At 41.3% G+C, this 25,901-nt stretch overlaps 1 protein-coding gene across 4 annotated transcripts in view; it reads right to left on the bottom strand.

Annotated features, from left to right (window-relative positions):
- SEMA5A (semaphorin 5A) overlaps positions 1-25,901 on the bottom strand; it is a 492,799-nt gene that overhangs the window by 318,809 nt on the left and 148,089 nt on the right. For all 4 annotated transcript variants that reach the window (XM_082622624.1, XM_082622623.1, XM_082622626.1 and 1 more), the window contains one exon: positions 1,490-1,686. In XM_082622624.1, coding sequence (XP_082478750.1) covers positions 1,490-1,610 — 121 coding nt within the window. In that variant the 5' untranslated portion in view covers positions 1,611-1,686. The remainder of the gene's footprint in view (positions 1-1,489; positions 1,687-25,901) is intronic.

Below are 25,901 nucleotides of genomic sequence, written 5' to 3'. Positions count from 1 at the left end.
TTATGTAGAAATATTTTATCCATTAAATGAAAAAAGAATAGCAAAATTAAAAACTCCCTGTTTTTCACCCATGAATGAATCAGGAGATTTAGGCCGTGATCCTCGATGACTGATCATTTCACATCCCGATGAAGGACGCAGCACCATCCATGACACAGCAGAGACACAAAGATGCACACCTGACTCTGGGCAGCCTTGGATATCACTACTAATTTACAGACACATTCAGGACAGAAGAGCATCCGAGTAAGAGCAATGGGAAGCTGGGCAGACCCTGGACTGTGGAAACTGCAGGACGATCGACTCAAGTTTCTTTAAAAATTAATTTGCAAGGGGAGAGCAACAACAACAAAACACAGTGAAGGATGAAGAGACTCAAGATGTACACCAGCCAACTGCAATAGACGACACCAGCCAACTGCAATAGACGAAGGTCCTTCCGATCCTGACTCAGTTCAACTGTCACCAGAACAAGGCAAAAGCATTCCTTTGACCATCAGGGCTCTCACAGTACTCACTGGTGTTTGCTAATTTTATGGCATTGGTTTTTGTCTGGGTTTCTGATGTTTTGGTGTGATTACGGCATTATGAATTCCTTATCTTTGATAGCCAAGAAGTGAAATATTATGGCACTATTATATCATTTCTTGAATTTGCTTCAAAATAATTTGGTGAATGTGGGTAGATCATGGGTGGGGATATACAAGAAAAAAGGTGGGCCAGGGATTAATAAATACAGGGGCTGGGTGTTCCTTAGACTCTTCTATTTTTGTATATATTTCAAATCTTTTTGTGATACAAAAGTTACAAAATAACAGACCACAAAATTATTCATTGGATGAATTATTAAAATACAATGTCTGATTAATTATACTGTTTCATGATATAAGAGCAAGTTCCTTGAGGACAGAGACAAAGACTAGTTTACTTATCACCTTAAATGCTTAGAAATGTCCAGGGTGTAAAGAACCCTAAATAAATTTTGATGAATTAAATAATAAAAGAATGTGTATACACACTAATCAATTGACCCTACAGATATGTAGGCATATTTGAGACAGTAAACCATTTCTGTCTGCCATGCAATGCCAGATAGAGACAAAGGCGTACATTGTGTGCTGGGACTAAGGCTTTGTTGGGAAATGCTGAAATGAAGAATTTTTTGTTTTGCTTGGTTTTGTTGTCATTTCTGTGGGTCACATTTTTCTCCCCCCGTTCAAATGCCTAGGAGGCTGACAGCACCTGTTAAGTAAAAGTGGCCTCAACAATGGGACCTTCTGCCTATGACAATTCTGAGCTTGGATTCTTCTTTAGTGATCAGTTTCAGAATATGAAACTGTTGTGACGGGGGATTTTGCATTTTTGCTCTGATTTTAAACAATGTCTAAAACAAGATGCACAGAATAATGGAGTGACAACCACTGCTATTCTGAGTATGGAACGAGCATTTAAATGGTGTCTTTGCAATCAGAGTGTGCTCGACCCTCACCTTTATAGGAAATGACCGGATGCTCTGCTCTCTGGCACTGAGATGCGTCTGTCTCCGGCTGGGCGAGTCTCCACCATCCCAGGCATGAGAAGAGCCAGGCAATGATGCAGGGTCCCTTCATGGTGGGCAGGAGACTTTAGGCTCTGGACACTTGTCTTTAACCAGAAGCTCGTCGTCCCGTCATGTGGGGAAAGTGCCTAAAACATGCAAAAGAGTACAAGTTCATTAACATGGGTTCACACTTTCTGGTGGGTGGTCTTTCAGTAAAGCCCCATCACGCCCTTTAGAAAAAAAAGAGCCTTGCAGTGCTTGGACAAACACACCTTTTTCTAGGAGATATTTCAGAAATGTGTGAGTAATGATGTTTGTCTCAATCTAGACCTCTTTTCCTCCCAATAATTTTATGAGATAACCCATTGATTACAAAAGAAGGAATGTTCAAGTTTAAGCTTGATCAAGTTGTCATCGTCCCCACCCCCATGAAGAATTCAGCTTCAGAGTTGTGATCGTTGATTGGTTTTCCCTTAGAACATCATTCTCGCCCCCTCGTGCAAATGCAGATCTATATGTGGATGCCGTAAGAATCCCTCCCCTTCCCTTTTCAAAATACAAAAGCCCCTATTAAATAAGGCCATGACCACTGTCCTTGACTAATTACCTGATTAATACTATGCTACCCAACTCTTCAAAATCATCCACAGTGGGTGCATTTCTCCTTTGAAATTTACAGATGACCTGCCTGCAAAGTTTTTGGCTAGAGATCAAGTGTGCATCAAATAAAACCTATATGGAGCACCTACTGGGTGAAATGAAATTGCCATGCTGGGAGCTGGGAAACTTTAAAGATTATGAATAATTTAAAAGATTAATAAGCTTTAAAATAAGATAGGCTTATAAAAATAACTATAATCCAAGCTGTTAGAAAATCATAAAAAGAAGCAGGAGTGCTATGGGGGTTAGGAGAGAGAGTATGACTGCTATTGAGAGAGATCAAGGGTGGGTCAAAGGAAGACTTCATATTTGAGTTTAATCATGGAGGATAAAGAGGATTTCAACAGATGGAGACTTCTGGAAGTAATCCAGAAGAGGATGAAAAGATGCACTGGAGGGCCAAGAGGAATGAGTAGGTAACATGTGTTGGGAACAGTTTACTGTACTTGACCCCAGGGGATAGAAAGGGGAGAACTGGAAAGCAGCTTAGAGAGAAGGTTGGGTTAAGATTTTGGAAGGTGAATGATACTAAGGTCTGAGGTCTCTATTTTTAGGCAATAAGCTACCACAGTATATTAACATTAGAAGAAATCGTAATCATTCTCACCATAGCATACACAGGAAATCGGCTAAAGAAGAGCATAAAGGTCGAGAAGTGAAATTGAAGATACAGCAATTGTTCAGAAGAGAAAGAAAGGAAGCTGTGACTTCAGGTGGGGTCAATGTGAACAGAAATTAAGGTAAACCCAGCAAACACTCAGTGTGATGGGTAAGGCAAAGTACAGAAAACTAAAGATGTCTACAGCTTCTTCGACCTTCCTCCCACTGAAGGCTGGACCTTCACCCCCTCTCTTGAATCTGGGTTGGCTCTCTGACTGCTTTGCTCAGTCAGATACAACAGAAGTGATGGTACCCTACTTTCCAAGCACATACCCTAAGAGGCTAGCAGTTACTACTTCCTGTCTCCTCTGGGGCACTGAGACACTGGGTCAGAAGCCCAATGTCCCTGAAACTACCATGCCAGGGAGACCACATATAGGCCCTCATGGTGATGTTTCCCACTAAGCCCAGCTTCTCAGCCAGCCCCACCAAGGCACCTGATATATGAGTAAAGCTGAAACCCACTGAGTGACTTTAGTATCACAAGAGCGAAGAAATCAACTAGTTGAGCACTGTCCAATTTCCTAATCCCCGAAGTGTGAAATATAATAAATGGTTGTTGTTCTAATCTGTTAAATTGGGAGGAACAGAAAGCAAAGAGGCACAGATGGACTGAAGATAAAGAATGTGAGTCACTTTGAGGACAGTCATGCCATTTTTTAAAATATGATAATCAACAGAAGAAGTTTTAGAGGAGGCTATGATAATTTGGTTTTGTGCATGTTGGGTTTAAGATGCCAAGAGAATATTTAAGGAAATGCAGCAGATTGTGGAAAATCCAGGTTGGATGCTCAGGAAAAAAAAGAATTCAGAGACAGCATATAATCTTTGGAATGTTTAAAATCATGGGTGTGGTTGAGACTCACCAAGGGAAACCATGAGAGAAAAAAAGGGCTAAAGAGAAGTGTTTATTTAGAATTTGTTCAAGAAAAGTAACCACACGAAGATGAGACAAGAGAACAGATATAGCGCATCAAGTGAACACGGCACCATGGAAGCCAAGTTAAGTTGGAGGATAGAAATAACACATTTTAAAAAGAGGTCTCAAATGTAAAATAGACAGCTAGTGGAAAGCAGCTGCATCGCACAGGAAGATCAACTTGGTACCAAAGCACCTAGAGGGGTGGGATAGTGAGGGTGGGAGGGAGATGCAAGAGGGATGGGATATGGGGATATATGTACACATATAGCTGATTCACTCTGTTATACATCAGAAACTAATACAACATTGTAAAGCAATTATACTCCAATAAAGATGTTAAAAAATGTTTTAATAAAAAATAAAAAGAGGCCTCGTCCACTGTACCCTGATGAGGTAGAGCGAAGACTACTGGCTTTAGTCAAAGGACATATATACACTACCAATCGTAAAATAGATAGCTAGTGGGAAGCAGCCACGTAGCACAGGGAGATCAGTTCGGTGCTTTGAGACCACCTAGAGGGGTGGGATAGGGAGGGTGGGAGGGAGGGAGACACAAGAGGGAAGAGATATGGGGACATATGTATATGTATAGCTGATTCACTTTGTTATAAACAGAAACTAACACACCATTGTAAAGCAATTATACTCCAATAAAGATGTTAAAAAAAAAAAAGGACAGTCAATGGTCAACTTTGGGGTCAGTTTCAGAAAAACAGGAGACAGAATCCATGACATGAGAAACCAAGAAGGGAACAGATGAAACAAAAGTGGGACGGAATATCTGTGGTAACTTGAATGCTAGGTAACCCCAGAAAATTCAATGAAATCAGGTAAGCACTGAAGGACCAAAGTTCAGAAAATTTTAGGGTACAGAAAACAGATCATTAAATGTGACTTCTTTTCTGAGGAGTGGTGAGTGGAGAAGAGATTGTAGATTTAAGAGGGAGAGGTGGTATAAGATCCAGAAAAACAGGGGTGGCAAACGATTAAGGTTCCAGTAGAGAGGGTGGTTATGAAAGGGAGGAGAGGGGCCTCTTCTTTAAAAAGGGGTGTGCACACGAATACATGGTGAGATGTCAAGATGGAGAAAACCCCAAGTGGAGGGTACATGAAATTTCACAGTCTCCATGTGTTGTGCCCCATTGACTCAATCCTCCCATGGATGGAAATGTTCAAATTAGGAAGAGAAAAAAGGGAAGGGGCGGCAAATCATGATGAGGCAAGAGTATGGTTTCTGGAGGAGGGAGAGAGCCTGAGAGTGAATGTGGGGGAAGGAAACGAGAGGAAAACCAGGATCCAAGGATACATCTGTCTAATGGGTCCATAATCCCTAACCAGGCCAGTACATTGTAATGGACAATGGAGGCACACGTGCCATTTTTTCCTGGGTTATAAAATTAAAAGTATGATTAACTTCACTCTTGGAAAAGGGGTCACAGTCTGCAAAACTGGAGACTGCTGCTGAACTCCAGTCTGGAGGCAAATACATGAAGCAGCCCATTTTTCTTCTCCCTCTGACCTGAGACTTATGACATGACATTTTACCAAATGACATATCTTAATAGGAGTTTGGGATTAACACATAGACACTACTATATATAAAATAGATAATCAGCAAGGACCTCCTGTATAGCACAGGGAACTCTACTCAATATTCTTTAATAACCTATATGGGAAAAGAATCTGAAAAAGAATGGTTAGATGTATATGTAGAACTGAATGACTTTGCTGTACACCTGAAAGTAACACAACATTGTAAATCAACTCTATTCCAATATAAAATAAGAAATTAAGTTCAAAAAGAGGTGTTTTATTTTATTTTCTTATTTTTATTTTTTGGCTGTGTTGGGTCTTCATTGCTGCATGCAGGCTTTCTCTAGCTGTGGCGAGCAGGGGCTATTCTTCGTTGTGGTGTGCGGGCATCTCATTGTGGTGGATTCTCTTGCTGTGGAGCATGGGCTCTAGGTGCAAGGGCTATTGTGGCACACGGGCTTAGTTGCTCTGCAGCATGTGGGATCTTCCCAGACCAGGGCTCGAACATGTGTCCTCTGCACTGGCAGGTGGAGTCTTAACCACTGCGCCACCAGGGAAGTCCTGTTAGAGGTGTTTTAGATGTAATTTTGATCTGTTCAGAGCAAGGAGATTTGGAGCACCCTCACCAGTCTACTCGGGAAAGGGCTGCAGGTAGAGTATCACTGTCCCACATCAAAACAAAATGATGATGATAAAAAATTTGGGGAAGAGGGCTTCCCTGGTGGCACAGTGGTTGAGAGACCGCCTGCTGATGCAGGGGACATAGGTTCATGCCCCGGTCTGGGAAGATCCCACATGCCACAGAGCGGCTGGGCCCGTGAGCCATGGCCGCTGAGCCTGCGTGTCCGGAGTCTGTGCTCTGCAACGGGAGAGGCCACAACAGTGAGAGGCCCACGTACCGCAAAAAAAAAAAAAAAAAAAAAAAAAAATTATGGGAAGGATAGTGAAAGTAACAGTGAACTCTCAGCAAGTGCTAGCTAGCTCTGTGGCAGGCAGGACACCAAGTGCTTACACCCACACCTGGCAGCCAGCCGGCACCCAGAGCAGTATCTCTGACACATCAACTCCCACTGAACAGCACCCATCACAGAAATGTACGGGAGCATGGCTGTCTCGACCCCTGAGACTGAGCTCAGGTCACCCTAAGGCTAAAAGAAAATTCCTCTCTTGCAGATAGTTTTCAGTGTGTCAGACCCAAGCCAACATAGAATCCCCTTCTGTTAACCATGAAACAAGTTATACAGACAACTGCCAATTGGGCCTGTCCTATATTTCCAATAGCCATGCATTCCCATCTCAATCCTAACATCTTGCCTCCCGAAGGAAAGGTGAAGAAGAATAACACAAGTGCCTGAAACGTTCCTTCCCTGGGATGCTGAAAGTGATGATTAGAGAAGAAAATGCCCTGTCAAGTGAAAGAGCTGCTAAAATGGGACAGACCCGTGGTCCTTTGGGGATGAGATGAAATTATATGTTTGCCACGTTAAGCTAAGGGAAGCACATTTAATGAGAACAGGTGATTTTTAGAAGTTTATAATTTTCAGACTATAACACGTTACCTTTGTTCTTAAAATAAAGGTACTGTAAACAGTAAGCCTGGTAAGGTACCAGGGAGGGGCGTTCACAGTTTTCATTTAGATCAGGGTTTTCTGAGCATCCTACCATGCAAAGCTAACTCATTGAATAGTCCTTTACTCAAAACAGGCTCAGATCTAAATATCAGGTCCTTCCATCCTGGACTCTCACCTCTCAGTGGAATATGGTGGGGTGGAGAGAAGCATATTTATATCAGAGATTTTAGTGCTATTGACATTTTGAGCCAGGTAATTCTTTGTTCTGGGAGCTGTTCTGTGCATTTAGCAGCATCCCTGGCCTCTCTACCCACTAGATGCCAGTAGCAACCCCACAACCTGTGCCAACCAAAATTGGCTCCAGATTTGTCAAATCGCCCTGGTTGAGAATCTCTGATTTGTATGTATCAAAATACCTCTCCCTCTTTAGAAATTAAATAAGCTATCATCACTTGAAAGATTATTTTTAAATATGCTTATATAAATCACCCAACTGAATTCGTATTGAGTCATTTAAGCAAAATTTCAATAAAAACGAAAGTTACGTTATTTGTAACTATTTGCTAAATCAGGGAAATACATGATGAAGGAATTTTCAAAGGATCAATTTCAATAAAAGTTGTTCGAATTTCATCCTATCACCTCTGGAAAATTAAAAGTATGTTTGGTGACTTAATACTGAACAAGTTGATTTTGCCAATAGGAAGATTTATTACAGCAGGTCACTTTGGGCTACAAAACAGAAGCATTTTTGTTGCATCTACTTCAAAATCCCTGAAGCCTTACCTTTAGTTTCCTGATGTGGGAGTAGGTTCTCTCTATAAGCTCGATCTAAATAAGCAAAACTCCATATATACATGTTTGTGCAATAAATAACATTTCTCATTCATACCCACACTGCAAATGAATAGGCTTTGGGGAATAGAAAATAACTGTTCCTTTTAGTTAAAAAAAAAACTGCTGTCAGATAAAATAGAAACCTGAAAAGAATGAAAGCTTACACAAGAAGTTTTGCATCAGGAACAAAGTCTAACTAGTGATTAATAAAAACAGATCCAAAATAAGCTTCATGTACTTTTTTTCAGGGGAGGCTGGTGTTCCTCTGAGTGTTTGACCCACTGTAAAGTTGGAAGTGGCTAGATGCATGGGCGCAACTCTGAGAGTCCACAGAAACTCTGCCAGCCCGGCTCCGACCTGACGGCTTTAGGACCTCCATTGCAGACAAGATGGAGAAGTCAGGTGAGAGAACTGACCAATGAGCTGCTCGGAGAGGACCAGGAAGCCGAGCCCCACACCCACTGGAGCACAGCAGCCCTTGGGAGGATGCTTCGCACGTGCATCTCAACTGTAAAAAGTTACAGTCTGTTGTAACATCAGAAGCACAATGACAGGATTTATAAGAAGGGGATAGACAGCTCTTCTGAAAGCTCTGTGTTTGCCCTCATCTTTCCATCCATCTCTTGGCCCTATTCCATGGGATCAGATGAAACACTCCTCCAGAGACTAAAGCCCCAGCCCGAACCGAAAGCAGCAGAACCACTGAAGAAATCATCTGAACAAACCGTGGAGCCTTATTCCCGCACACCCTGGCACAGCCAAACATGGTGTTACGACATCTACTGCACAGTCGTCAGCTGCTGCCAGGTAAACAGTCTCGCCCTATTCAAACCCTCTCAGGATTTTCCACTGCTTTCCGAAGAGAATACTCTGCTCTTCCTCCTAACTCCACCTCCACCACTCCCAGTGCCAAGGCTTCCCTTCAGCCCCTCCAGCCTAGCCACGGTCCTCCGGGTAAGCCTTGCACACTCTTTGCATGTTTGCTGATGTCTCGGGCCCCACTTCTGCCCCGAGTCTTCCCACTTCCCAAGGTCAAGGCTGGCCTCCACCTTCTGCACGTACAGCGGCCGCCTACTCCAGCCAAGGTGGCAGATCCTTTCTGGGAAACCCTGATGAACCAATTACAGTGTCTGCTTCCTCATCAAGGGTTCCATGGAAAGTCATATAACCTTCTGTGTTTCTAAGCTTTGACTTCTCCTTTGTATCGTAAACAAGCTACAGGTTGAACACGCAGTTACAGCCCCAAATGTATATGCATTCCAACAAGCTGAATCGGCCATCTGAATGAATCAGAAATCACGTAGCCGACGTTCTATTTAGCATCATCCAGAACTCACCCATCCCTTGCCACCGAACAAGAACCATTGCCAGATGGTTTATGCAGCCCCTTGGCACACAGGAGACAGGAAGCAAGTCAACAACTCACTGAATCCGAGATGTGGAAGGGCCGGCTGAAATCACCTCATCTCTCCCTTCACTTTTCATCAGAGAAAGAGAAGGCTCAAATGGACTGAACGGATCTTACAGGTTAAGGTAAGATCAAGTGTGCAGTGTCAGGCCATGTCAAAACAGGAGAAAATCCCACTGACCCTTTGCCTGGCACACTGAGCCTTCCTGCTCACACTGGTAAAACCACACATTTATGACCAAAATTTCAAACAACCCGAATTACCCCCAGAAACATAGTCTTCTCCCCCAGAGTAAAGTGTTAAGAGATGAACCCATGGCCTGGAAACAGGGGGCATCATTAATCCAGCCAGTCATACTGAAGGATGCCACCTGTGGGCAAGGGACAGTCCTCCAACACAGAAGAGGACACAGTCTGGGCATTTCCAGCTCACAGGTATGAGTAGTCAAGCAAGTAAAAGTCCATCTTTTGATAATTACCAAATTATCCTAGAAGTAGGAGCAAAGTCTTAGGGAACATAGAAAAGGGAGGAATCCCTCTGAATGGATGAAGAAGACAGAAGCTATGGCTTCTGAAGGGGTTCAAGTTCAAGTGTTCAAAGAAGGGGGAATAAAGGTCAGGGAGCACCCAAGCCCTCAGCGTCTTCATGGCTGGAAGGAACGTGTTGAATGAATCTGTGCTCTTTCCTAGTAGAAATGTCAGACATTCTAGGTACTGAGCAGGAAATGGGATTAAATGAAGAAACAATAAAACAATAAACTAGGGCTTCCCTGGTGGTGCAGTGGTTGAGAGTCCGCCTGCTGATGCAGGCGACACGGGTTCGTGCCCCGGTCCAGGAGGATCCCACGTGCCGCGGAGCGGCTGCGCCCATGAGCCATGGCCGCTGAGCCTGCGCATCCGGAGCCTGTGCTCCGCAATGGGAGAGGCCACAACAGTGAGAGGCCCACGTACCACACACACAAAAAAAAACACAACAATAAACTTTAGTTAATGCACAGTGTTCAAGTAAATAGATTCCTCTAACCTTTTTCAAAAACAATAACCGAACATTTTATTCTTTGGGAAATGAAGCAAAATTAAAGTTTTCTTGTTATTGCATTAAGTCTATGAGGGCAATCAGGATGTTCACCAGACATATTTCATCTTCACTTTTTAGGTACATTTTTATGAAAATTGGATCCTCTTTATATTACTTTAACCCATGTGCCATCACTGCCAAATTTCAGCCAAAAGAGGTTTAACACAAATGAATTAGTGCAACGTTTTTAGGAATGTCTTAATGAAAACACTGACCGCCCTCAAGTACAGAAACACTGCCAGATGCCACCTTCAGGTAACTGAGTAAGAAAATCACTTTATTACTCATAGGTTTTCATCGTATTTGAACTGAGATGAGATAGGATTTTATGGCTATATAAAATGACTTCATGGAATAAAATGGGAAAAAGCAAACATTGACGTATTTTACACATTTCAATAATGGTTCAGCTCAAGCGACCTTATTTTATATCTGTCTTCAAAGGGAATTGTTATTACACTTTTGTTTTTTTCCCCTTGTTTAGCTCCAGATCGCCTGGAGGGACCATAAAAATAAATGAAGTCCATTAGATAAAATTATCATTTACACAAAGGCAACATTAATTTTATCTGTCAGCAGGTTTTAAAACCAAGTAAAGGTTCATTCAATCTACTTCTGTGCTAGCTAAATCAACAGGAATACTTGCTAAGAATGAAAAAAAAAAAACCTTAAATAACAGGTCTTTCAAGGCCACATAACTATATTGACAACTTCTAAAGGATTTATCTAGAGAGAGGAAACTCATAGGGACAGAACAAAATAATCACACTATAAATGACTCTCATAATGTGACAATTACTATTCATAGCTCCCGTTCATTTTTAGGTAAGACAGGCAGGAGCTGGAGTGCCACTTTGTCTCTTGTCACCTAGAAGGAGTGATGTCTATGATGACCTGCAAAAGCATGCAACACTGGCAGGAAGAAAAGAATGCTCCCCAACATTTCTGCTCTGGTCAGCATCACTGGTCGCCTTCTGATTGCCAAGTCCAGTAAGCTGATGCAACTGGACATCTATCACCATGTCATCTGCACCCATGACCTCTCCAACTGAATATCTCCCCAAACCCTCTCCTCCCTGGTTTTCTTAACACCCCAATCTCCCTGTGTGCTTACTGCATCCAGAACTCTTACTCCTGTCTTCCCTTTAAATGAAAGTGCACTCTACCCCAATTTATCTCTTTTTGGACTCACCCACCATTTTCTCCTCCTTCATCTTCCCAAAGGTCACGTGTCACTTTGTCTCTATGTTCTGACAACTCTTCCCTTTTATCCATATTTAGAAGCATGCCCCACTCCCCACCCTAATCAACCCTCTCTATTTCTCACGTCTACATGGTTAGCTGTTTTTGACAGGTTTCCCTGCCTCTAGTTCCAATTCTTAAGCTTCACCTCTGAGTAGCCTTCTCTGACTTTTTCCCACTTCCCCCCCATCCCCATGTGGCCCCTCTGTACATCAACACTCATTTCTATTATAGTCGTTGTCACCCTGAACGACAATTGCCTGTGTATATGTGCCTCATTCTAAAATAGGCTGTGAAAATCTCAACCTCTGGACAATACAGGATGTAGTAGACACAACAAGTTACCACCTGAGGAATGAGTTAATGGAGAAAAACAGTGTAAATCAACATACACCTCTCTACCTTCTAATCAATATTTATGCTTCCATTAAAATGCAATTCTTGTTCCCTTTCCTTCTATGACTCTGCTATTCATTGTCACAGATGTTTTATTCCTCTATTAAAATTCTCTTAACATCTGGTCCAAATATGAGGATTCCCATGGTTTTGAGAAATGTCCTTTCTAAATGTCATAATTTTCCAATTAGTGGTCAAAGGGATGAAGGGATTACTATAGGCAGACCAGCAAAAAAGAGGAAGTCTCCCGGGTCTGGAAACATGAAAGCACATGGAAGATATAACTGAAGTGTGTGAACCCTGAGGGGTTTGAGTAAGTTATTCTGGCACACCATAATTTGCTGGAACCACTTGAAAAATCAAAAGACAAAAAAAAAAAAAAAAGGAAGATATTACAATTCACAGCAGAAGTAAATTCATCAAATTCATTATTCTAGGGTGAAAATGCAAATACCTTGAAATTGTTTCAGATAAATTTACAGATAATAGCCTACTGATACACTTGGGAAAACTAGGTTACTTAGTGAAAAGGCCTCTGATTGGTGTTTTCAGATTTCAATTGGGAATGGCCCTTGTGTGTGACGTCTGATGATACCTATTAACCCAGTGGACCAATACACCAAAGCTGATTCATTTGAGTTCAAATGTGTCGCACTCTTTGGTCTAAGGACAAAAAAGATAGACCTCAAGAGCACTAATTACAATTTTGGGGTCCGTTTATTAAAAACAAGAATAAGAAATCCTTACAAAAATAAAAAATAACTATATTGTACTGCATATTTGAAATTTGCTAAGAGAGTAAATCTTAAAAGTTCTCATCACAAGAAAAAAATACTAAGCCATATCATATAAAAAGCAAAGATTCTGCTAATCGGAGAACAATAAAATACAAGAAACTGCAAAGAAGGTTATATGGTGATGCACAGCATTAATACATCTCTTGTTTTCCTGAAATAAGCCTGTAAAATAAGTATTAGCATTCTTTCCTAGTCTACAGATGTGAAGACTCAAGGAGGTCCCACAGATTAACAGAAGAGCTAACAATTCTAACAGGTACATCCCTGGCTCCAAATCTATGGTCATCTCGCTACACTGAAGGTACCATCCCAGTGTATACCTCGTTTCTGCAGTTACCATTTATTGACTAGGAATCGGGAGCTCTGCTAGACACATGGATCCTCTGGTTAAAAAAAAATTAGCAGGTGCTCTGTTTCTACCAACTGACTTCAGTTTGGCCTGAATATGTGTTTCCTCAGGGACAGAAATTTCGTGAAGTGACTGGCAGCATCATTCACCAATCCTGGAGCCTGAGACCTCACTGATCATAATTTAATCCAGATAGTGATGAATGTGCACCAGCCCTTGAACAACAATGAGATGGCCTTAGCATCTAGGGTCACCCTCTGCTCACCATCTACACATCCTCCTGGGAGCTCAAGTTATGGAAGGGCAACCATCAGCAGGTGAACATAGATGTATGTCTCAGCTCCAACCTGACCCTGACACTGCAACTTCCATCCTCTCTTCTCTTCTACTTGAGTGCAGAGAATTACCTCCAACCAAACATGGACCTAACAAACCCTCAGTTGCCCCTCTTCCCTAAATCTGCTTCCCGGCTGAGTCCTCCCCATCACAGCTAGAGTCATTCTGGCTTCTCTAATTCCCCCACCTGCCACTCTAAACCATCAGTAAACCCTGTCCTATGGATCACACACCTGGCCCCCTCTCACCTCCATGGCTGCAATCCCACGTGAAGCCACTTCCTCTCTCCCCTGGACTCAGCAGAAGCCTCTCTAGTTGGGGTCTTGGGGCTTTCACGCTTGCCTCCCCTGCAACAAAGCCTATTATCTACATTACAACCAGAGCAATCTTTGTAAAGAGACTGAACAAGTCAAACTCAGAGAAGCAGAGAGTAGAATTGGCTGCCAAGGGCTGGGGAGTGGGAGAAACGGGGAGATGTTGATCAAGCGGTACAAAGGTTCGGTTACGCAGGCTGGATACATTCTGGAAGTCTAATGGACAGCATGGTGACTATCATTAATAATGCCATATTGTGTGCTTAAAATGTGCTAAGAGAGTAGATCTGAAATGTCCTCACCATACACACACACACACAAAGGTAACTAGGTGACATGATGCATATGCTCATTAGTTTGATTATGATAATCATTTCACAATGTGTACATATATCAAAACATCACGTTGCAGTTTGTCCTCATGATATGGTATGTTTATTTGATTTCCTAATACTGGAGCACCTTTGCATTACAAGCCTAACTATAACTAAATCAAGGCAGATTATTATTTTATTACAACTGATTAATTCACTTTACTAAGATCTTAAGTCAGTTGTGATTGTGTATTACCTTTTTTGAGGTTTTGTTATCAAAGTTACATAAGTTTCATAAAATTGTTTAGATAATTTTCCAATAAAATTTCCATCTTATTTGCTCTTAAAAACAAAAAAACACATCATGTTGTATGCTATAAATGCAATTTTTATTTGTCAATTGTACCTCAATACAGCTGGAAACAAAGAATCAACGAAAATAAAATATCTATATTCTTTAAAGGGTTGTCCCCACCCACTTCTGCACCTTCCCCAGCACTCCCATGCGCCGTGCTGGGGCCACACACATGCATCTCTCTGGTATTTTCGCCCACCGAGCTCATCACCTTTCAGATGCCACTTGCTGGTCCTTAGGTCCACAGGTTGTTTCTCTAGGTCCTTCCAAGGGGCCTCCTTCTCATTACTCAGGTGTCCTTCAATGTCACCTCCTCAGAAAGACCTCCCCAGTCAGGCCAGCTGAAGCACAGCCTCTTCCCCTCCACCAGATTCCTCTACGTTCACTTCTTCAAGCCACTCAAAACTACGTGAAATCACTCAACTGATGTATCTGTTTATGGCCTGTTTAACCCACAAGAATATCAGAACTGGAGGACTGAGCCTGGCTCTTGCTTGCTGGATGTCCCCGGGGCCCAGAAGACAGTATGATATTAAGTATTATTGACTGACTGATTAGATCCTAGAAGGGATAGAAACCAAGACAGCCTTCATCTAAGTGATGGAAAAATCATTGTAAAGGCCTGGATACTTTCTGCCAGTGCCACTGAGGAGTGCTCACAGCAAGTTTCAGGAGTGTTTCCATGGAAAACTACAATTCCCTCACAAGGAATCAATCTATTAGGTGAGATTTCAGGAGAACAAGTCAACGAAGACCATGAATTAGCTGCCACAGAAACATCGAACGATTAGCACATAATGCAATGCGGGGACACGCAGACGTGCTGTGAACACATGGTGTTTTATTCTTCAGTTCATTAGCCTGAAATGTGGAAAGGTCATTGAGGACATTACAATAAAGATCTCCATGGTTTAAAGTAATCCCCAAGTGTGTTAAATTCTGCACTTCAAAATATTAAAAGCTATGTGACGGTGGATATGTTAATGGAAACACAAAAAGAATGATTCCTAAATACAAGTCCAGGAAAAGCAATGACAGATTGCATCAATTTGGCACGCTGTTCCTTAACAGTGAAGGGGGCTAAACACTGCTGCAGGATGCCTGCTTGCTTGATTTTGCCTTGTGAAAATTAAGAACTACCTATGGTATCCCTCAGCCTACAATGTCTTGGTGACCCCCACCCTGCCCACCACCACTAGTTTGGGAGAGGCAGCATTGCAGAGATGAAAACACAGACTCTGGACCCAGACCACCTGGGCTCCAATTAGCTCCAACACTAACCTTATGTCTCAGGTTCCATTATCTGTCATATGGAGATAAAAACCCATAGCTTAAGATTATATGAGTTAATTTGAAAGAACATAGAAAATTCCCTAGCGATTAGGAAGCACTAAAAAAGTTTTAATAAGTAAGAGCTATTTAAAAAAAATGCTTCTTAAATCTTGCAGGAAAAGAAAATCTCTAACCACCAAATTAGTGTCTTCCTACAAAGAGATGATAAAATCAGTTCACTGTTTAAAAAGAGCTGTGATTGTGGGTGGCCTCAGCCTTAGGAAAATTCCACATCTCCCCAGGCAGCTTGTAAAAGAACATTCATAGCAGCATTTTTCATAATACCAAAGACCCAGAAATAATACAGGTGTCCACTGAGAGAATGGAAAATTTTATGGTATATTATATCACGGAGAAAATGGATGGACACCAGCTACATACAACATAAACAGATAACAGAAACATCACAGTGAGAGAAAAAGTCAAGAATAATATATAATATAGTAAATCACTATTTATTGCAAATAGACAAAGAAGCAAAACTAAACAATAATTTGAATTTCTTAAGACTATATTTAAACACAATATTGGAAATCACTTATATTTCAATTTTACAAAGATAATAAATATCATGGAAACATGTTTTAAGACAATTTAAAAATGTGAGAAATAAAACACAAAAAATATATTTAAAAAGCAAGGAAATGTAAACAGAAACTTCACAGTCGTGCTCAAGTGAAAGTGAATAAATAACTGAAAGAACAATGGAGATAATTCACTACTTCATCACCTCTCCATGATCAAAGCACTTGGATCAAATAGACTCATTAAATCTACTCAGTCCCACCCACCCTGCTTGTCCACTTCCACCTTTCTGGCTGGAATACACTCTTCTATGTCTGTATTAGAACCTCATGCCTCCTCTGAGGTCCAGATCAAACACCAGCTCCCCCATTCCCATAACCACTTCCCCAGTGAGAAACAAGGATGCCTCCCCTGAGCCAATTGTCTCCACAGCCCTCAGCTCACACTATCCAGCTTCTTCTGCCTGTGACATGGCATCCCTGCCATATGGGAGGACCACACAGGAGAGCCTGTGCCCTACTCGCTACTGTAGCCCCTCAAAGCCCATCACATTTTTTTGCACATAGAAAATGTCTAATATTTGTTGAATGAATGGATCAACCAACCACTTACAAATAGTGGAAAGAAGGGTCCGGCTAACATAGGAGGAGGCTGGAGAACAGGTGAGCTTTTGAAGCATGGGAATCACGTGACTCAATTGGAAATAAAAAGATCACATTTGGGGCAGAGAAACAGAATAAAGTCTCAGGGTAGAATTTACTGAGAATGGGGGTAGTAAACACATTTATCTGCATGAAATTTAAAGACCAAAGTTATAAGTAATGAAATCAAATAAATCATGGCACATCCATCCTATTAGATAGTATACAGCTTGTAAAACCAATGTAGTAAAACTCTGTACATGGACGTAAAAATCCAATAATGATGCTGAGTAAAAAAATAAAGTGTAGATATTTATTTATCTCTAGAGAGAGAAAGAAAGAGAGGGGTCCCATTTTTGACTGAAATAAACCAGATGATTTTTATGTTTATATGTTTGTAGGTGAAAGAAAATTGTGGTTACTCCTAGGCAGCGGGGGTATTTTATATTCTTCTGTACTGTTTGAATTTTCAACAAGCATTGATTTAGTTTGTAACCTAAAGTGAGTAAAAATATTTAGGTTTAATATAAGTGAATGGCATGAGATTTGTTTTCTAGATTAACTAATGAGACTGGAGCCCCAATGTCCAGCTTTAGATTCAGCTTAGGTTGACTCACTGGGTATAAGAGATAGAAAATGATGGGAGAACAGGAGCTGAGGGCAGGACAGAAAGCAGGGCATGTTTAAAGAGGGAATGGTTAGAAGGTAGAGATGTTGACAGAGCAGAAGCCAACTTCCCATAAGGATTCTCCAAACAAAACAGGAAATTCCAATTATTCTCATTTAAAGTCGGGTGAAGAACACTTATGATGAAAATACATGACATGCTGGTGTAAACCATGAGTCAGTATAGATATTTCTACAACTGGGACCTCCAACTCCTTTACTTACTACACTCATTTTACCTGGGAAAAAAGAGGAAATCTTCACTCTAACTAAGAAAATGGGATTGGTTTTATCAGCCTTGACAGATGAACCATAATATACAAAGCCCTCTGCTCATACAGAGAGGAAATGATCAGGCGGACAGGCTTTGACAAATGCTTTCCATCCTGACATGGTCATCCTGTACTTTTGTTCTCAGAGTTGCCCCTTTAGCTTGGTAAATAGCACATACTGTGAAATTACAGGAAAGTTAGCTCACATGTTTGTTTTGTCGATATGGGATAGATTGTGTTTCCGGTTGAGTGCCTAGATGAAAGTGACGTACCTTCTCTAACACTGTGTGTATGAGGCAAAATGTTATGGTTAATCTCACTATTCTGGAAAATTCAGGCGGTTCTCTTTGATTGCAACCACAGGACCACAAGAAGCAGGTCCTTACCCACAGAGATAAGACTGGAGGTGGACGAGGCTGTGTTTTCACTCACAAACACTCCATTCTGGAAAGTAGGATGTTTTCCAAGCACAAAACTCGCTGTTTGAGGACAACGCCTTGCAGCAGGGACAGATCTATCGAGTTGGTAACTAATCTCATGAATCATAATAAATTGGCAAGTTATGGAAGAAAGCTACATATTTAAGAAGTCCAAAAGAAAAGCTTGTTTCCACCTTGCAGAATCCGGTATTGCTTTAACAATTGCTATTTTTGAAATGTGAACAACCAGGCACTTGGTGTGGCTATGGCTGCTTGACAAAACTCAATTTTTTTTCTTTGATACACCAACACACACACACACACACACACACACACACACACAGAAAAATCTTAAGGGACTTAAAAGTATTCATACACTTTGCTTTGGTGGTTTCATCTCTAGGACTTTCTCCAAAGGAATTCATCACATAAGTCAACAAAGATTTACTTTGAAATATATCCCTGCTAGTCTGATTATTATGTATTACAACCATGATCTGGAAGCTTCTGTTTAGGGAAAGGGAAATATACAAATAAAGAAGATCAGGAAGGTCTGATCTGCTTTTAAGAGAAAAACAGTAAGAGGATACTGTTTTTAAGAGAAATTTTAAGGACATGAGAAATACTCAAGGTACAATATTAAATGTATGGGCAGAAAACTAAACTCTGTGCCTAGCATATAAACAAGTGCATGTGTGCACACAAATGCGAGCTCACATGCATGGACACACAGACATTGTCATACTGAAATGTAAATATACAAACGCTGGGAGCCTGGGTGCTGAGTCTGACCGGACATTGGATGCAAATCCCAGTTCAGTTTCTTGCTAGTTGTATGGCTTCTATTTCTGTCTTCAAGTGGAGATAACCTTAGAGGATTTAATTTTTTAACCAATGTGAAACACTTAGAATAATGCCAACTCCACTGTAAGTGCTCAATAATTGTTAGACACCACAACGTGGATCTGAATTGTTACAATTAACATCAGGAGGAAAATACACCCTATCATTAGAATCATCTGAGATGTGCGGTTCTGCATAATTTTTTAATACTTTTGGGGGTTGTTTTGCAAGTTTACTGCAGATGGGCATGTGTAATTATTATCATCAAAAGGAGTGTTTACATATTCTTTTACTGAGAAAATGCTAAAGAGAAGAATCAAGATGAGTTGGGAATGTAAGTCCCCTCTCTCTCTGACTCTTTTCATCACCAGAGGACAGAAGCAGCTCTATCTAATATAAGTCCAGTCTCTAAACATCTGTTACACGTGTCATGCTTGAAGATGCTAGCAAGAACAGGGAAGATGGTTTTGAAAACAACCATTAATTATTTTTAAAAGGACCAGATTTTTGTATCTCATCAGAGCTAGGTCACCATCTGAAAAGCATTCCCCTAACTCAGGAGCACCTACTACATCTGAGTGGTCCTCTTCTCAGAGAAGATCTGATCAGTGCTGTAAGCTTCAGAGAAAAATACAACAGAACAAGATGACGTACCCAAATTCTCTGGAGGAAATTCCTCATGGCCAAAGATTTTGCTCACAGTAGGAAACCAGAATTTAAATTAGATTCATTACCTAAGCAGTACAGTGACCCAAGACCTGCTGGCTGAAGCCAGAGCAGAAAAAAACAAACTGAGAAAAACAGGATTATGTTCGAAAGCCTAGAAAAACTATGACAATGGTGTGGCATCAAATGTTAGATCAAATGAAGGGTGTTTGCGGTGGTCATCCATAGCTTCCTAAATGGAAGTCAGAGCTAAAGTGTTCAAAAGCGTGTCACTGGAGTCTTCATTTATCTTGTGAGTTTTTCCCATGCGCCACACTGAAGATAAAATACAATGAGATCATAACCCTTCAAAAGCTTAGTTTATCGTCCAATATTTTTCTTTAGTGGTTAATGGTGATTCTCAGAGATTAGAACAGAAGAGGTTACAGGAAGAGGCAAGAGTACAGACACATTGAGAAAACAATTTCCTAGCAGGTGAGAGCCACAGGTGAGTAGCCCGGTATAGCTTAGGATACTGAAGAGCTGCAATCCAGGTGTGCCGGGGACCAACCCCTTCTGCCTCTAGGTAAGTAGTCTCCACCACTTACCAAATCTACCCACACAATGTTACCATTTTCTGCATGCAATGACAAGAAATACTTTGGAAAAAGCTGTGAGAGTTCATAAATCACAGACCTGTGTTTTATCCAGTCAAGATACTATGACTCAGAGAACTCAAAGCCTTTTGGCTGCAGGTTATCAGCAGTCTAGAAAGGGGCAGTGTCAGAATATGAATCCACATGTGCTTGACTCAGAAACCACTGTGCCATCCTGTGTCACCAGTAGTATAATGACCGACTGCTTTAGGCAGACTGACAACTTTGCAGCAACAGAATACCAACCCCACTGGAGAAAGTCCCACATTTAAAAAATGTGTAGAGTGTATGCTACATTTCAAATGTAAGATGGTACTAAACTATTTGTCTCTCTGTAAAAATGAATCCCAATGGTCCAGAAATTCCACTTCTAGGTATATACCTAATAAAAATTAAAACATATATCTACACAAAAACATGTACATGAGTGGTAATAGTAGAATGATTCATAACAGTCCAAAAAAGAGGAAATAATGTGAAAGTCCACCAACCATTTAATGATGATTAGAAAAAGAAAATGTGGAATGTCCTACAATGGAATATGATTCAGCTAGAAAAAAGAATAAAGTACTGATACATTCACAAACTGGATGAACCTTGAAAATGTTTTGCTAAGTGAAAGAAGCCAATCACAAAAGGCTGCATATTGGGCCTCCCTGGTGGCGCAGTGGTTGAGAGTCCGCCTGCCGATGCAGGGGATACGGGTTCGTGCCCCGGTCTGGGAGGATCCCATATGCCGCGGAGCGGCTGGGCCCGTGAGCCATGGCCGCTGGGCCTGCGCATCCGGAGCCTGGGCTCCGCAACGGGAGAGGCCACAACAGTGAGAGGCCCGCATACCGCAAAAAAAAAAAAAAAAAAAAAAAAAAAAAAAAAAAAAAAAAAAAAAAAAGGCTGCATATTCTATGATTTCATTCATATGAAATTTCTAGAAGAGGCAAATCCATAGAGACAGTATATACCGGGCTTGGGGGAAGCAAATGAGGAAATTTTGCTAATGGATATAGCTTTTCTTTCGGAGGTGATGAAAATATTCTAAAATTAAATGGTGGTAATTGCACAACACTGTGAATATATGAAAAGTGCTGAAAACTTTAAAAGGGTAAATTTTATGGGATGTGAATTATATATCAAATAAAGCTATTATACAAAAATTCCAAATTCCAACTCAGGCTACCATGTTCTTGTGATGATGAAGCTAGGAGTAGAGAAAGAAGGTTTGTGTACAGCTGATTTCCAGGAGGGATTTTAGGGGATCTTTTCAGTTTAGGGGAGGAGGGCCCCCAGCAGTGATGGAGGTGGCAGTGATGGTGGGGACCCCATAAGTAAGGAGAGACCTCTTCATATAGAGAGTTTTTCATAGGTTGGAAAAAGCTGTGAGAGTTTGTGAATCACAGACCTGCGTTTGATCCAGTCAAGATACTATGACTCAGAGAACTCAAAACCTTTTGGCTGCAGGTTATCAGCAGTCTAGAAAGGGGCAGCGCCAGAACGTGACATAAATAGGGGTGAGGGGCAGGGGTGGATGAACTACTGGTGTATAAAGAATTAAAAGAGCCATACAAAACCCAATCTGAAATTGACATTATTATTCAATACTTTAAGGTCAAAACACATTTTTAGGTTGAAATGCACTAATCATCCAGATAGCTTGTTGCCACATACATACTCATGAAACAACTGACTCTGCAATAAATTTAAATATCTTTCACTATTTATAATGAAAAATTACTTTATAATTTATAGTATCCATCATTAGGAATTACCTCATCATTTATATTACTTATATTCTATTACTTAATAATTGTATTGGTGGAGACCTGGCTCTAAGCCCAAGAGTTGATGTCCCCAACATGCCATGTGCATGCACCTTTGGACAGTCTCCAAAGACTATGCCCACACTTCCTCACCCAAACATATTTAATAGAAATTCCTATTCTTTTCCCAGTGTTTTTCCAATGTGAGAGCAATTATATCAGATAGCTAAGGAAAGTTTTTCCAGTACTGAATTTCTCATTTTCCAAAGAGAAAAGTAAACAGAAGAACGAATGAGCATGAAGGTGGCTGGGTGGCATCTGTACCCTTGGTCCTCTTTTCAGCCTTTAAATATTAGTCTCACCCCTCCCTCCACTGTCCTCACAGCATGAGGTCACAGAGTGCTGTGAACCATCAAATTAGCATTCCAGATCACAAGAGGGTAATATTTTCCCCAAATCACAACCCTATATAAATCTTTAGCCAGCATATCTTTACAAATCTATTCCTAGACCACAGAGCAAGATTCTCACCCTATGGGGATTTTCTGGGCAGGATTCTCAGCACATGGGAGTTTTCCTACGGAATTCAAGGATAAGAATAGGCCTGGGGTTGCTAGCTAAGCACAACACAGCCTAACAAACAGCTGCCTCTTCTGACTGTCACCATTCCTTCCAGAGCAGCGTCTCTGAGCAGGCCAAGCGTGTCTTCAGCACGCTCTGATAAACCAAATGCAAGCCTGTCCCAGTCCAAGCGGGCTCCACATATGGCTCACTAGACAGTCTTCTGCACTGGTCTACAGCATGGAGACTTGTGTCCTTATATCCTGTAACCACGTGCTTAAAATGATTAACTCTGCACACAAACTCTCTCTCTCTCTCTCTCTCTCTCTCTCTCTCTCTCTCTCTCTCTCTCTCTCCTCACACACACAGAGGACTCAGATGTCTAAACCCTTTCCTCTTGGTCCACGCTTTTCACTGAATGTCAAAACCCATGAAGGAGGATCCATGAAACATCCACATATCTTATTATTAATAAAGTGATTTTGTCCATGGCCAGGGTCTAATTAGTTCCACGTAAACATACAATCACAGAGCAACAAAGGACATTGACATCTTGTCTTGTCTACTGACACTTCTCTGGAATTTATAGAAGCAGCATGTTTCAAACTCGTCCTCCATCTCAGAAGAGATGCTACAGCTTTATCTCAAATCGGATTATTCCACAGGTCTTCCCAACGACTTTTGGAATCAGACAGATGTGAGTTTGAATTCAGCCTACCTTCTAGCTTGAGAACTTTGGAAGAGTTTCCTAACCTTTGCCAAATCTCTTTCCTCATCTAGAATACTAGGACCATCTAACTGTCATGGTTTGTGTGAGGACCGCCCAAGCTCATGCTCATGCTTTTAATGCTGCCAACAGGTCACCAGGCATATATTAATGGTCCATGGTGAATGCCCTTCTCTCGCTGCCCCAGCCAGTGTTCTGGTTGAATCATGACTGGCTTTTTCTTTCTCTTCCATCTATCCCCAACATGGTTTAAACGCCTCTGTCCTGACCCTCTGCATTTGATTCTGGGGACAGTCCCTGAGCATGGCTGGCAAGACGCAACACAATCTTACTCCAAACTCCCGTCTCACCCTCCACCAGGCACCACGCACAATTCAGAATTCTTCAGGCACCAGCATGCTTACCCATACACATCCCTTTCACTCTTTACGCTCAGAATGGCTTCTCCCAACTACAACTCCTCCTATCCTGTGAAGGCCCACCTCAGATGCATCTGTAACAGCGTGTTTATTTACTCTCATCCCACATGAGAACTAGCTGTTCCTTGGACCTTGCAGTCAAAACCCATTGCATGTATCTTTTATCATGCCACTTGCAAAGTGATATAATTCTTCATGGACTTGGTATCCTCAATACAGCATCAGCCCGTGGGCAGAGACAGTCTTATTAGTAGGCTTTTTTTTATCACAATAGACATCTTAGATATTAAACATTATGGAGACAGTCAATGTTTGTGAGACAAATGAGGAGGTACAGGAGTGGTTGGGAAGTCCAGCTCCACCATCAGCTGTCCTGAGTTTCTGTTCCTTGCTGGATGAGTGACTTTGCGTGAGTTACTTAACCATTCTAAAGCTCAGCGGCCTCATTACAAAATGAGGATATTAATTGTACTTTCCCCGTGGGTTGTTGTGAAGATTGTAATATTGAATTCTTTACATCCATCATCTCACACTGACTAGCATGCTATAATTAACACACACCTGCTGTCACACTGTAACGAAGATTGGAACCCCTCGTTTCAAGCCATATCATACACTGTTGAAAAATGGGCTAATCTTCTTTGCTGAGTATTCCTTGTCAGTGCTCAGAGGTTTAAGCCTTAGAAACAAACAGCTTGATAAAAGAGAAGAGGATGAGAGAAAAGACAAACAGAAACTGTACACACACAGCTCTCCTATTCTACTATTGGAGGTGGTCAGAAACACAGTAAAGGCGGTACATGGCGTTTATATCCAAGTTCTAAGACAGGCTCAGTGTCCTACTGTGAATCATCTTTAGAAGACGTACATATGGCCCTTCTCTTAATTTCCTCATCCATGAAACGCAGAGTTGTCATATTTCCCCTAACCATGGTGATAACATGCTTTCATTAGCTGCCTGCCATGAGGTTAAACTAAGCAGGGTACATCAATGATTTTTTTTCTAAACAAAGTCATAAAGTCAAGTGGTTTCAACTAGCTCGCTCGCTCTCTCTCTCTCTCTCTCTCTATATATATATATATATATATATATATATATAGGAGAAAAGCAGGCCTAAAATTGCAGCTTGGTTACCCATAAGTTGCTAATACCAGTGATAAATCTCTAAGACAAGGCTAAACCATTTATAAGATTTAGTAACAGCTCAAAGTCTCTAACACTATATCACTAGGTTCCTTATTTAATCAAATTATTTTGAAATGTATATTTGCAATGATGAGTGATTAGAAGGCTCCTCTTATAAAGGATAATTCCAGTGTCCCATTGGCACATAATTTGAAGACAAATAATTTCCGCTTATTAGGCAGAAATCATGATTAGACTAACCTCTGATAGCTAGTTCTTGAGATCACAGGGTGAAAATAACCACAAATGAATGAACAAACACTAAGGCCTTCCAGGTAGATGGTCTCAGGTGACCTCCAAAGGTTAAGTCATGTAAGGGGGATGCTGGCATTCCAACCTTAAACCAACAAGCAATGGGCTGTTTTGCTGTCTCCCTCTTTCCAACAGGTACTAGATTCCAGAAGGGATTATACAGCCGCCCAAAGAAAGGGTGACTAGAGGATAACCAGCTCTCAGGCATGTTCTCTCACTGATCTAATAAGGAGCCATGTGGTTTGGAAGCAATTTCTAGAGTTACAGAAAGTTAATCAAGATATTCATTATTTGAGCCTACCGTGAAATAACAGGCCCAAGCAGCCAACTACAGGAACGTCCCCAGAGACTGTGTTTGCACACGTCAGGAAACAAAGCAGGGTGTTCAAAACACCTGATCTTACAGCATTTGTGTCCCTTCAGAGAATCTGAATAACACTTAGAAAATGGCTTCACAGAAAAATGATCTCCCCAGCGATCCAAAATTCTGCAGGAATCCCACAACGGGGACTGTCCTACATGCTCTCACAAAAATCCTCCTTACCATCCAGGGGCTATGACTTGGTCTATCTCAGGGCTTCTCAAACTTTCCATTCATATGCAGCACCTTTCCTAATTTTAAGCCATATTTAAAGGTAAGTTTCTGCAGGCCCAGGACAGCATTCCTTCCACACCTGGTCACCTTCCTTCA

The sequence above is a fragment of the Mesoplodon mirus genome (assembly GCF_964341445.2).
Source record: "Mesoplodon mirus genome assembly, chromosome: 5".
NCBI classification, from domain to species: Eukaryota; Metazoa; Chordata; class Mammalia; order Artiodactyla; family Ziphiidae; genus Mesoplodon; species Mesoplodon mirus.
This window is presented reverse-complemented; position numbering and strand designations above follow the sequence as displayed.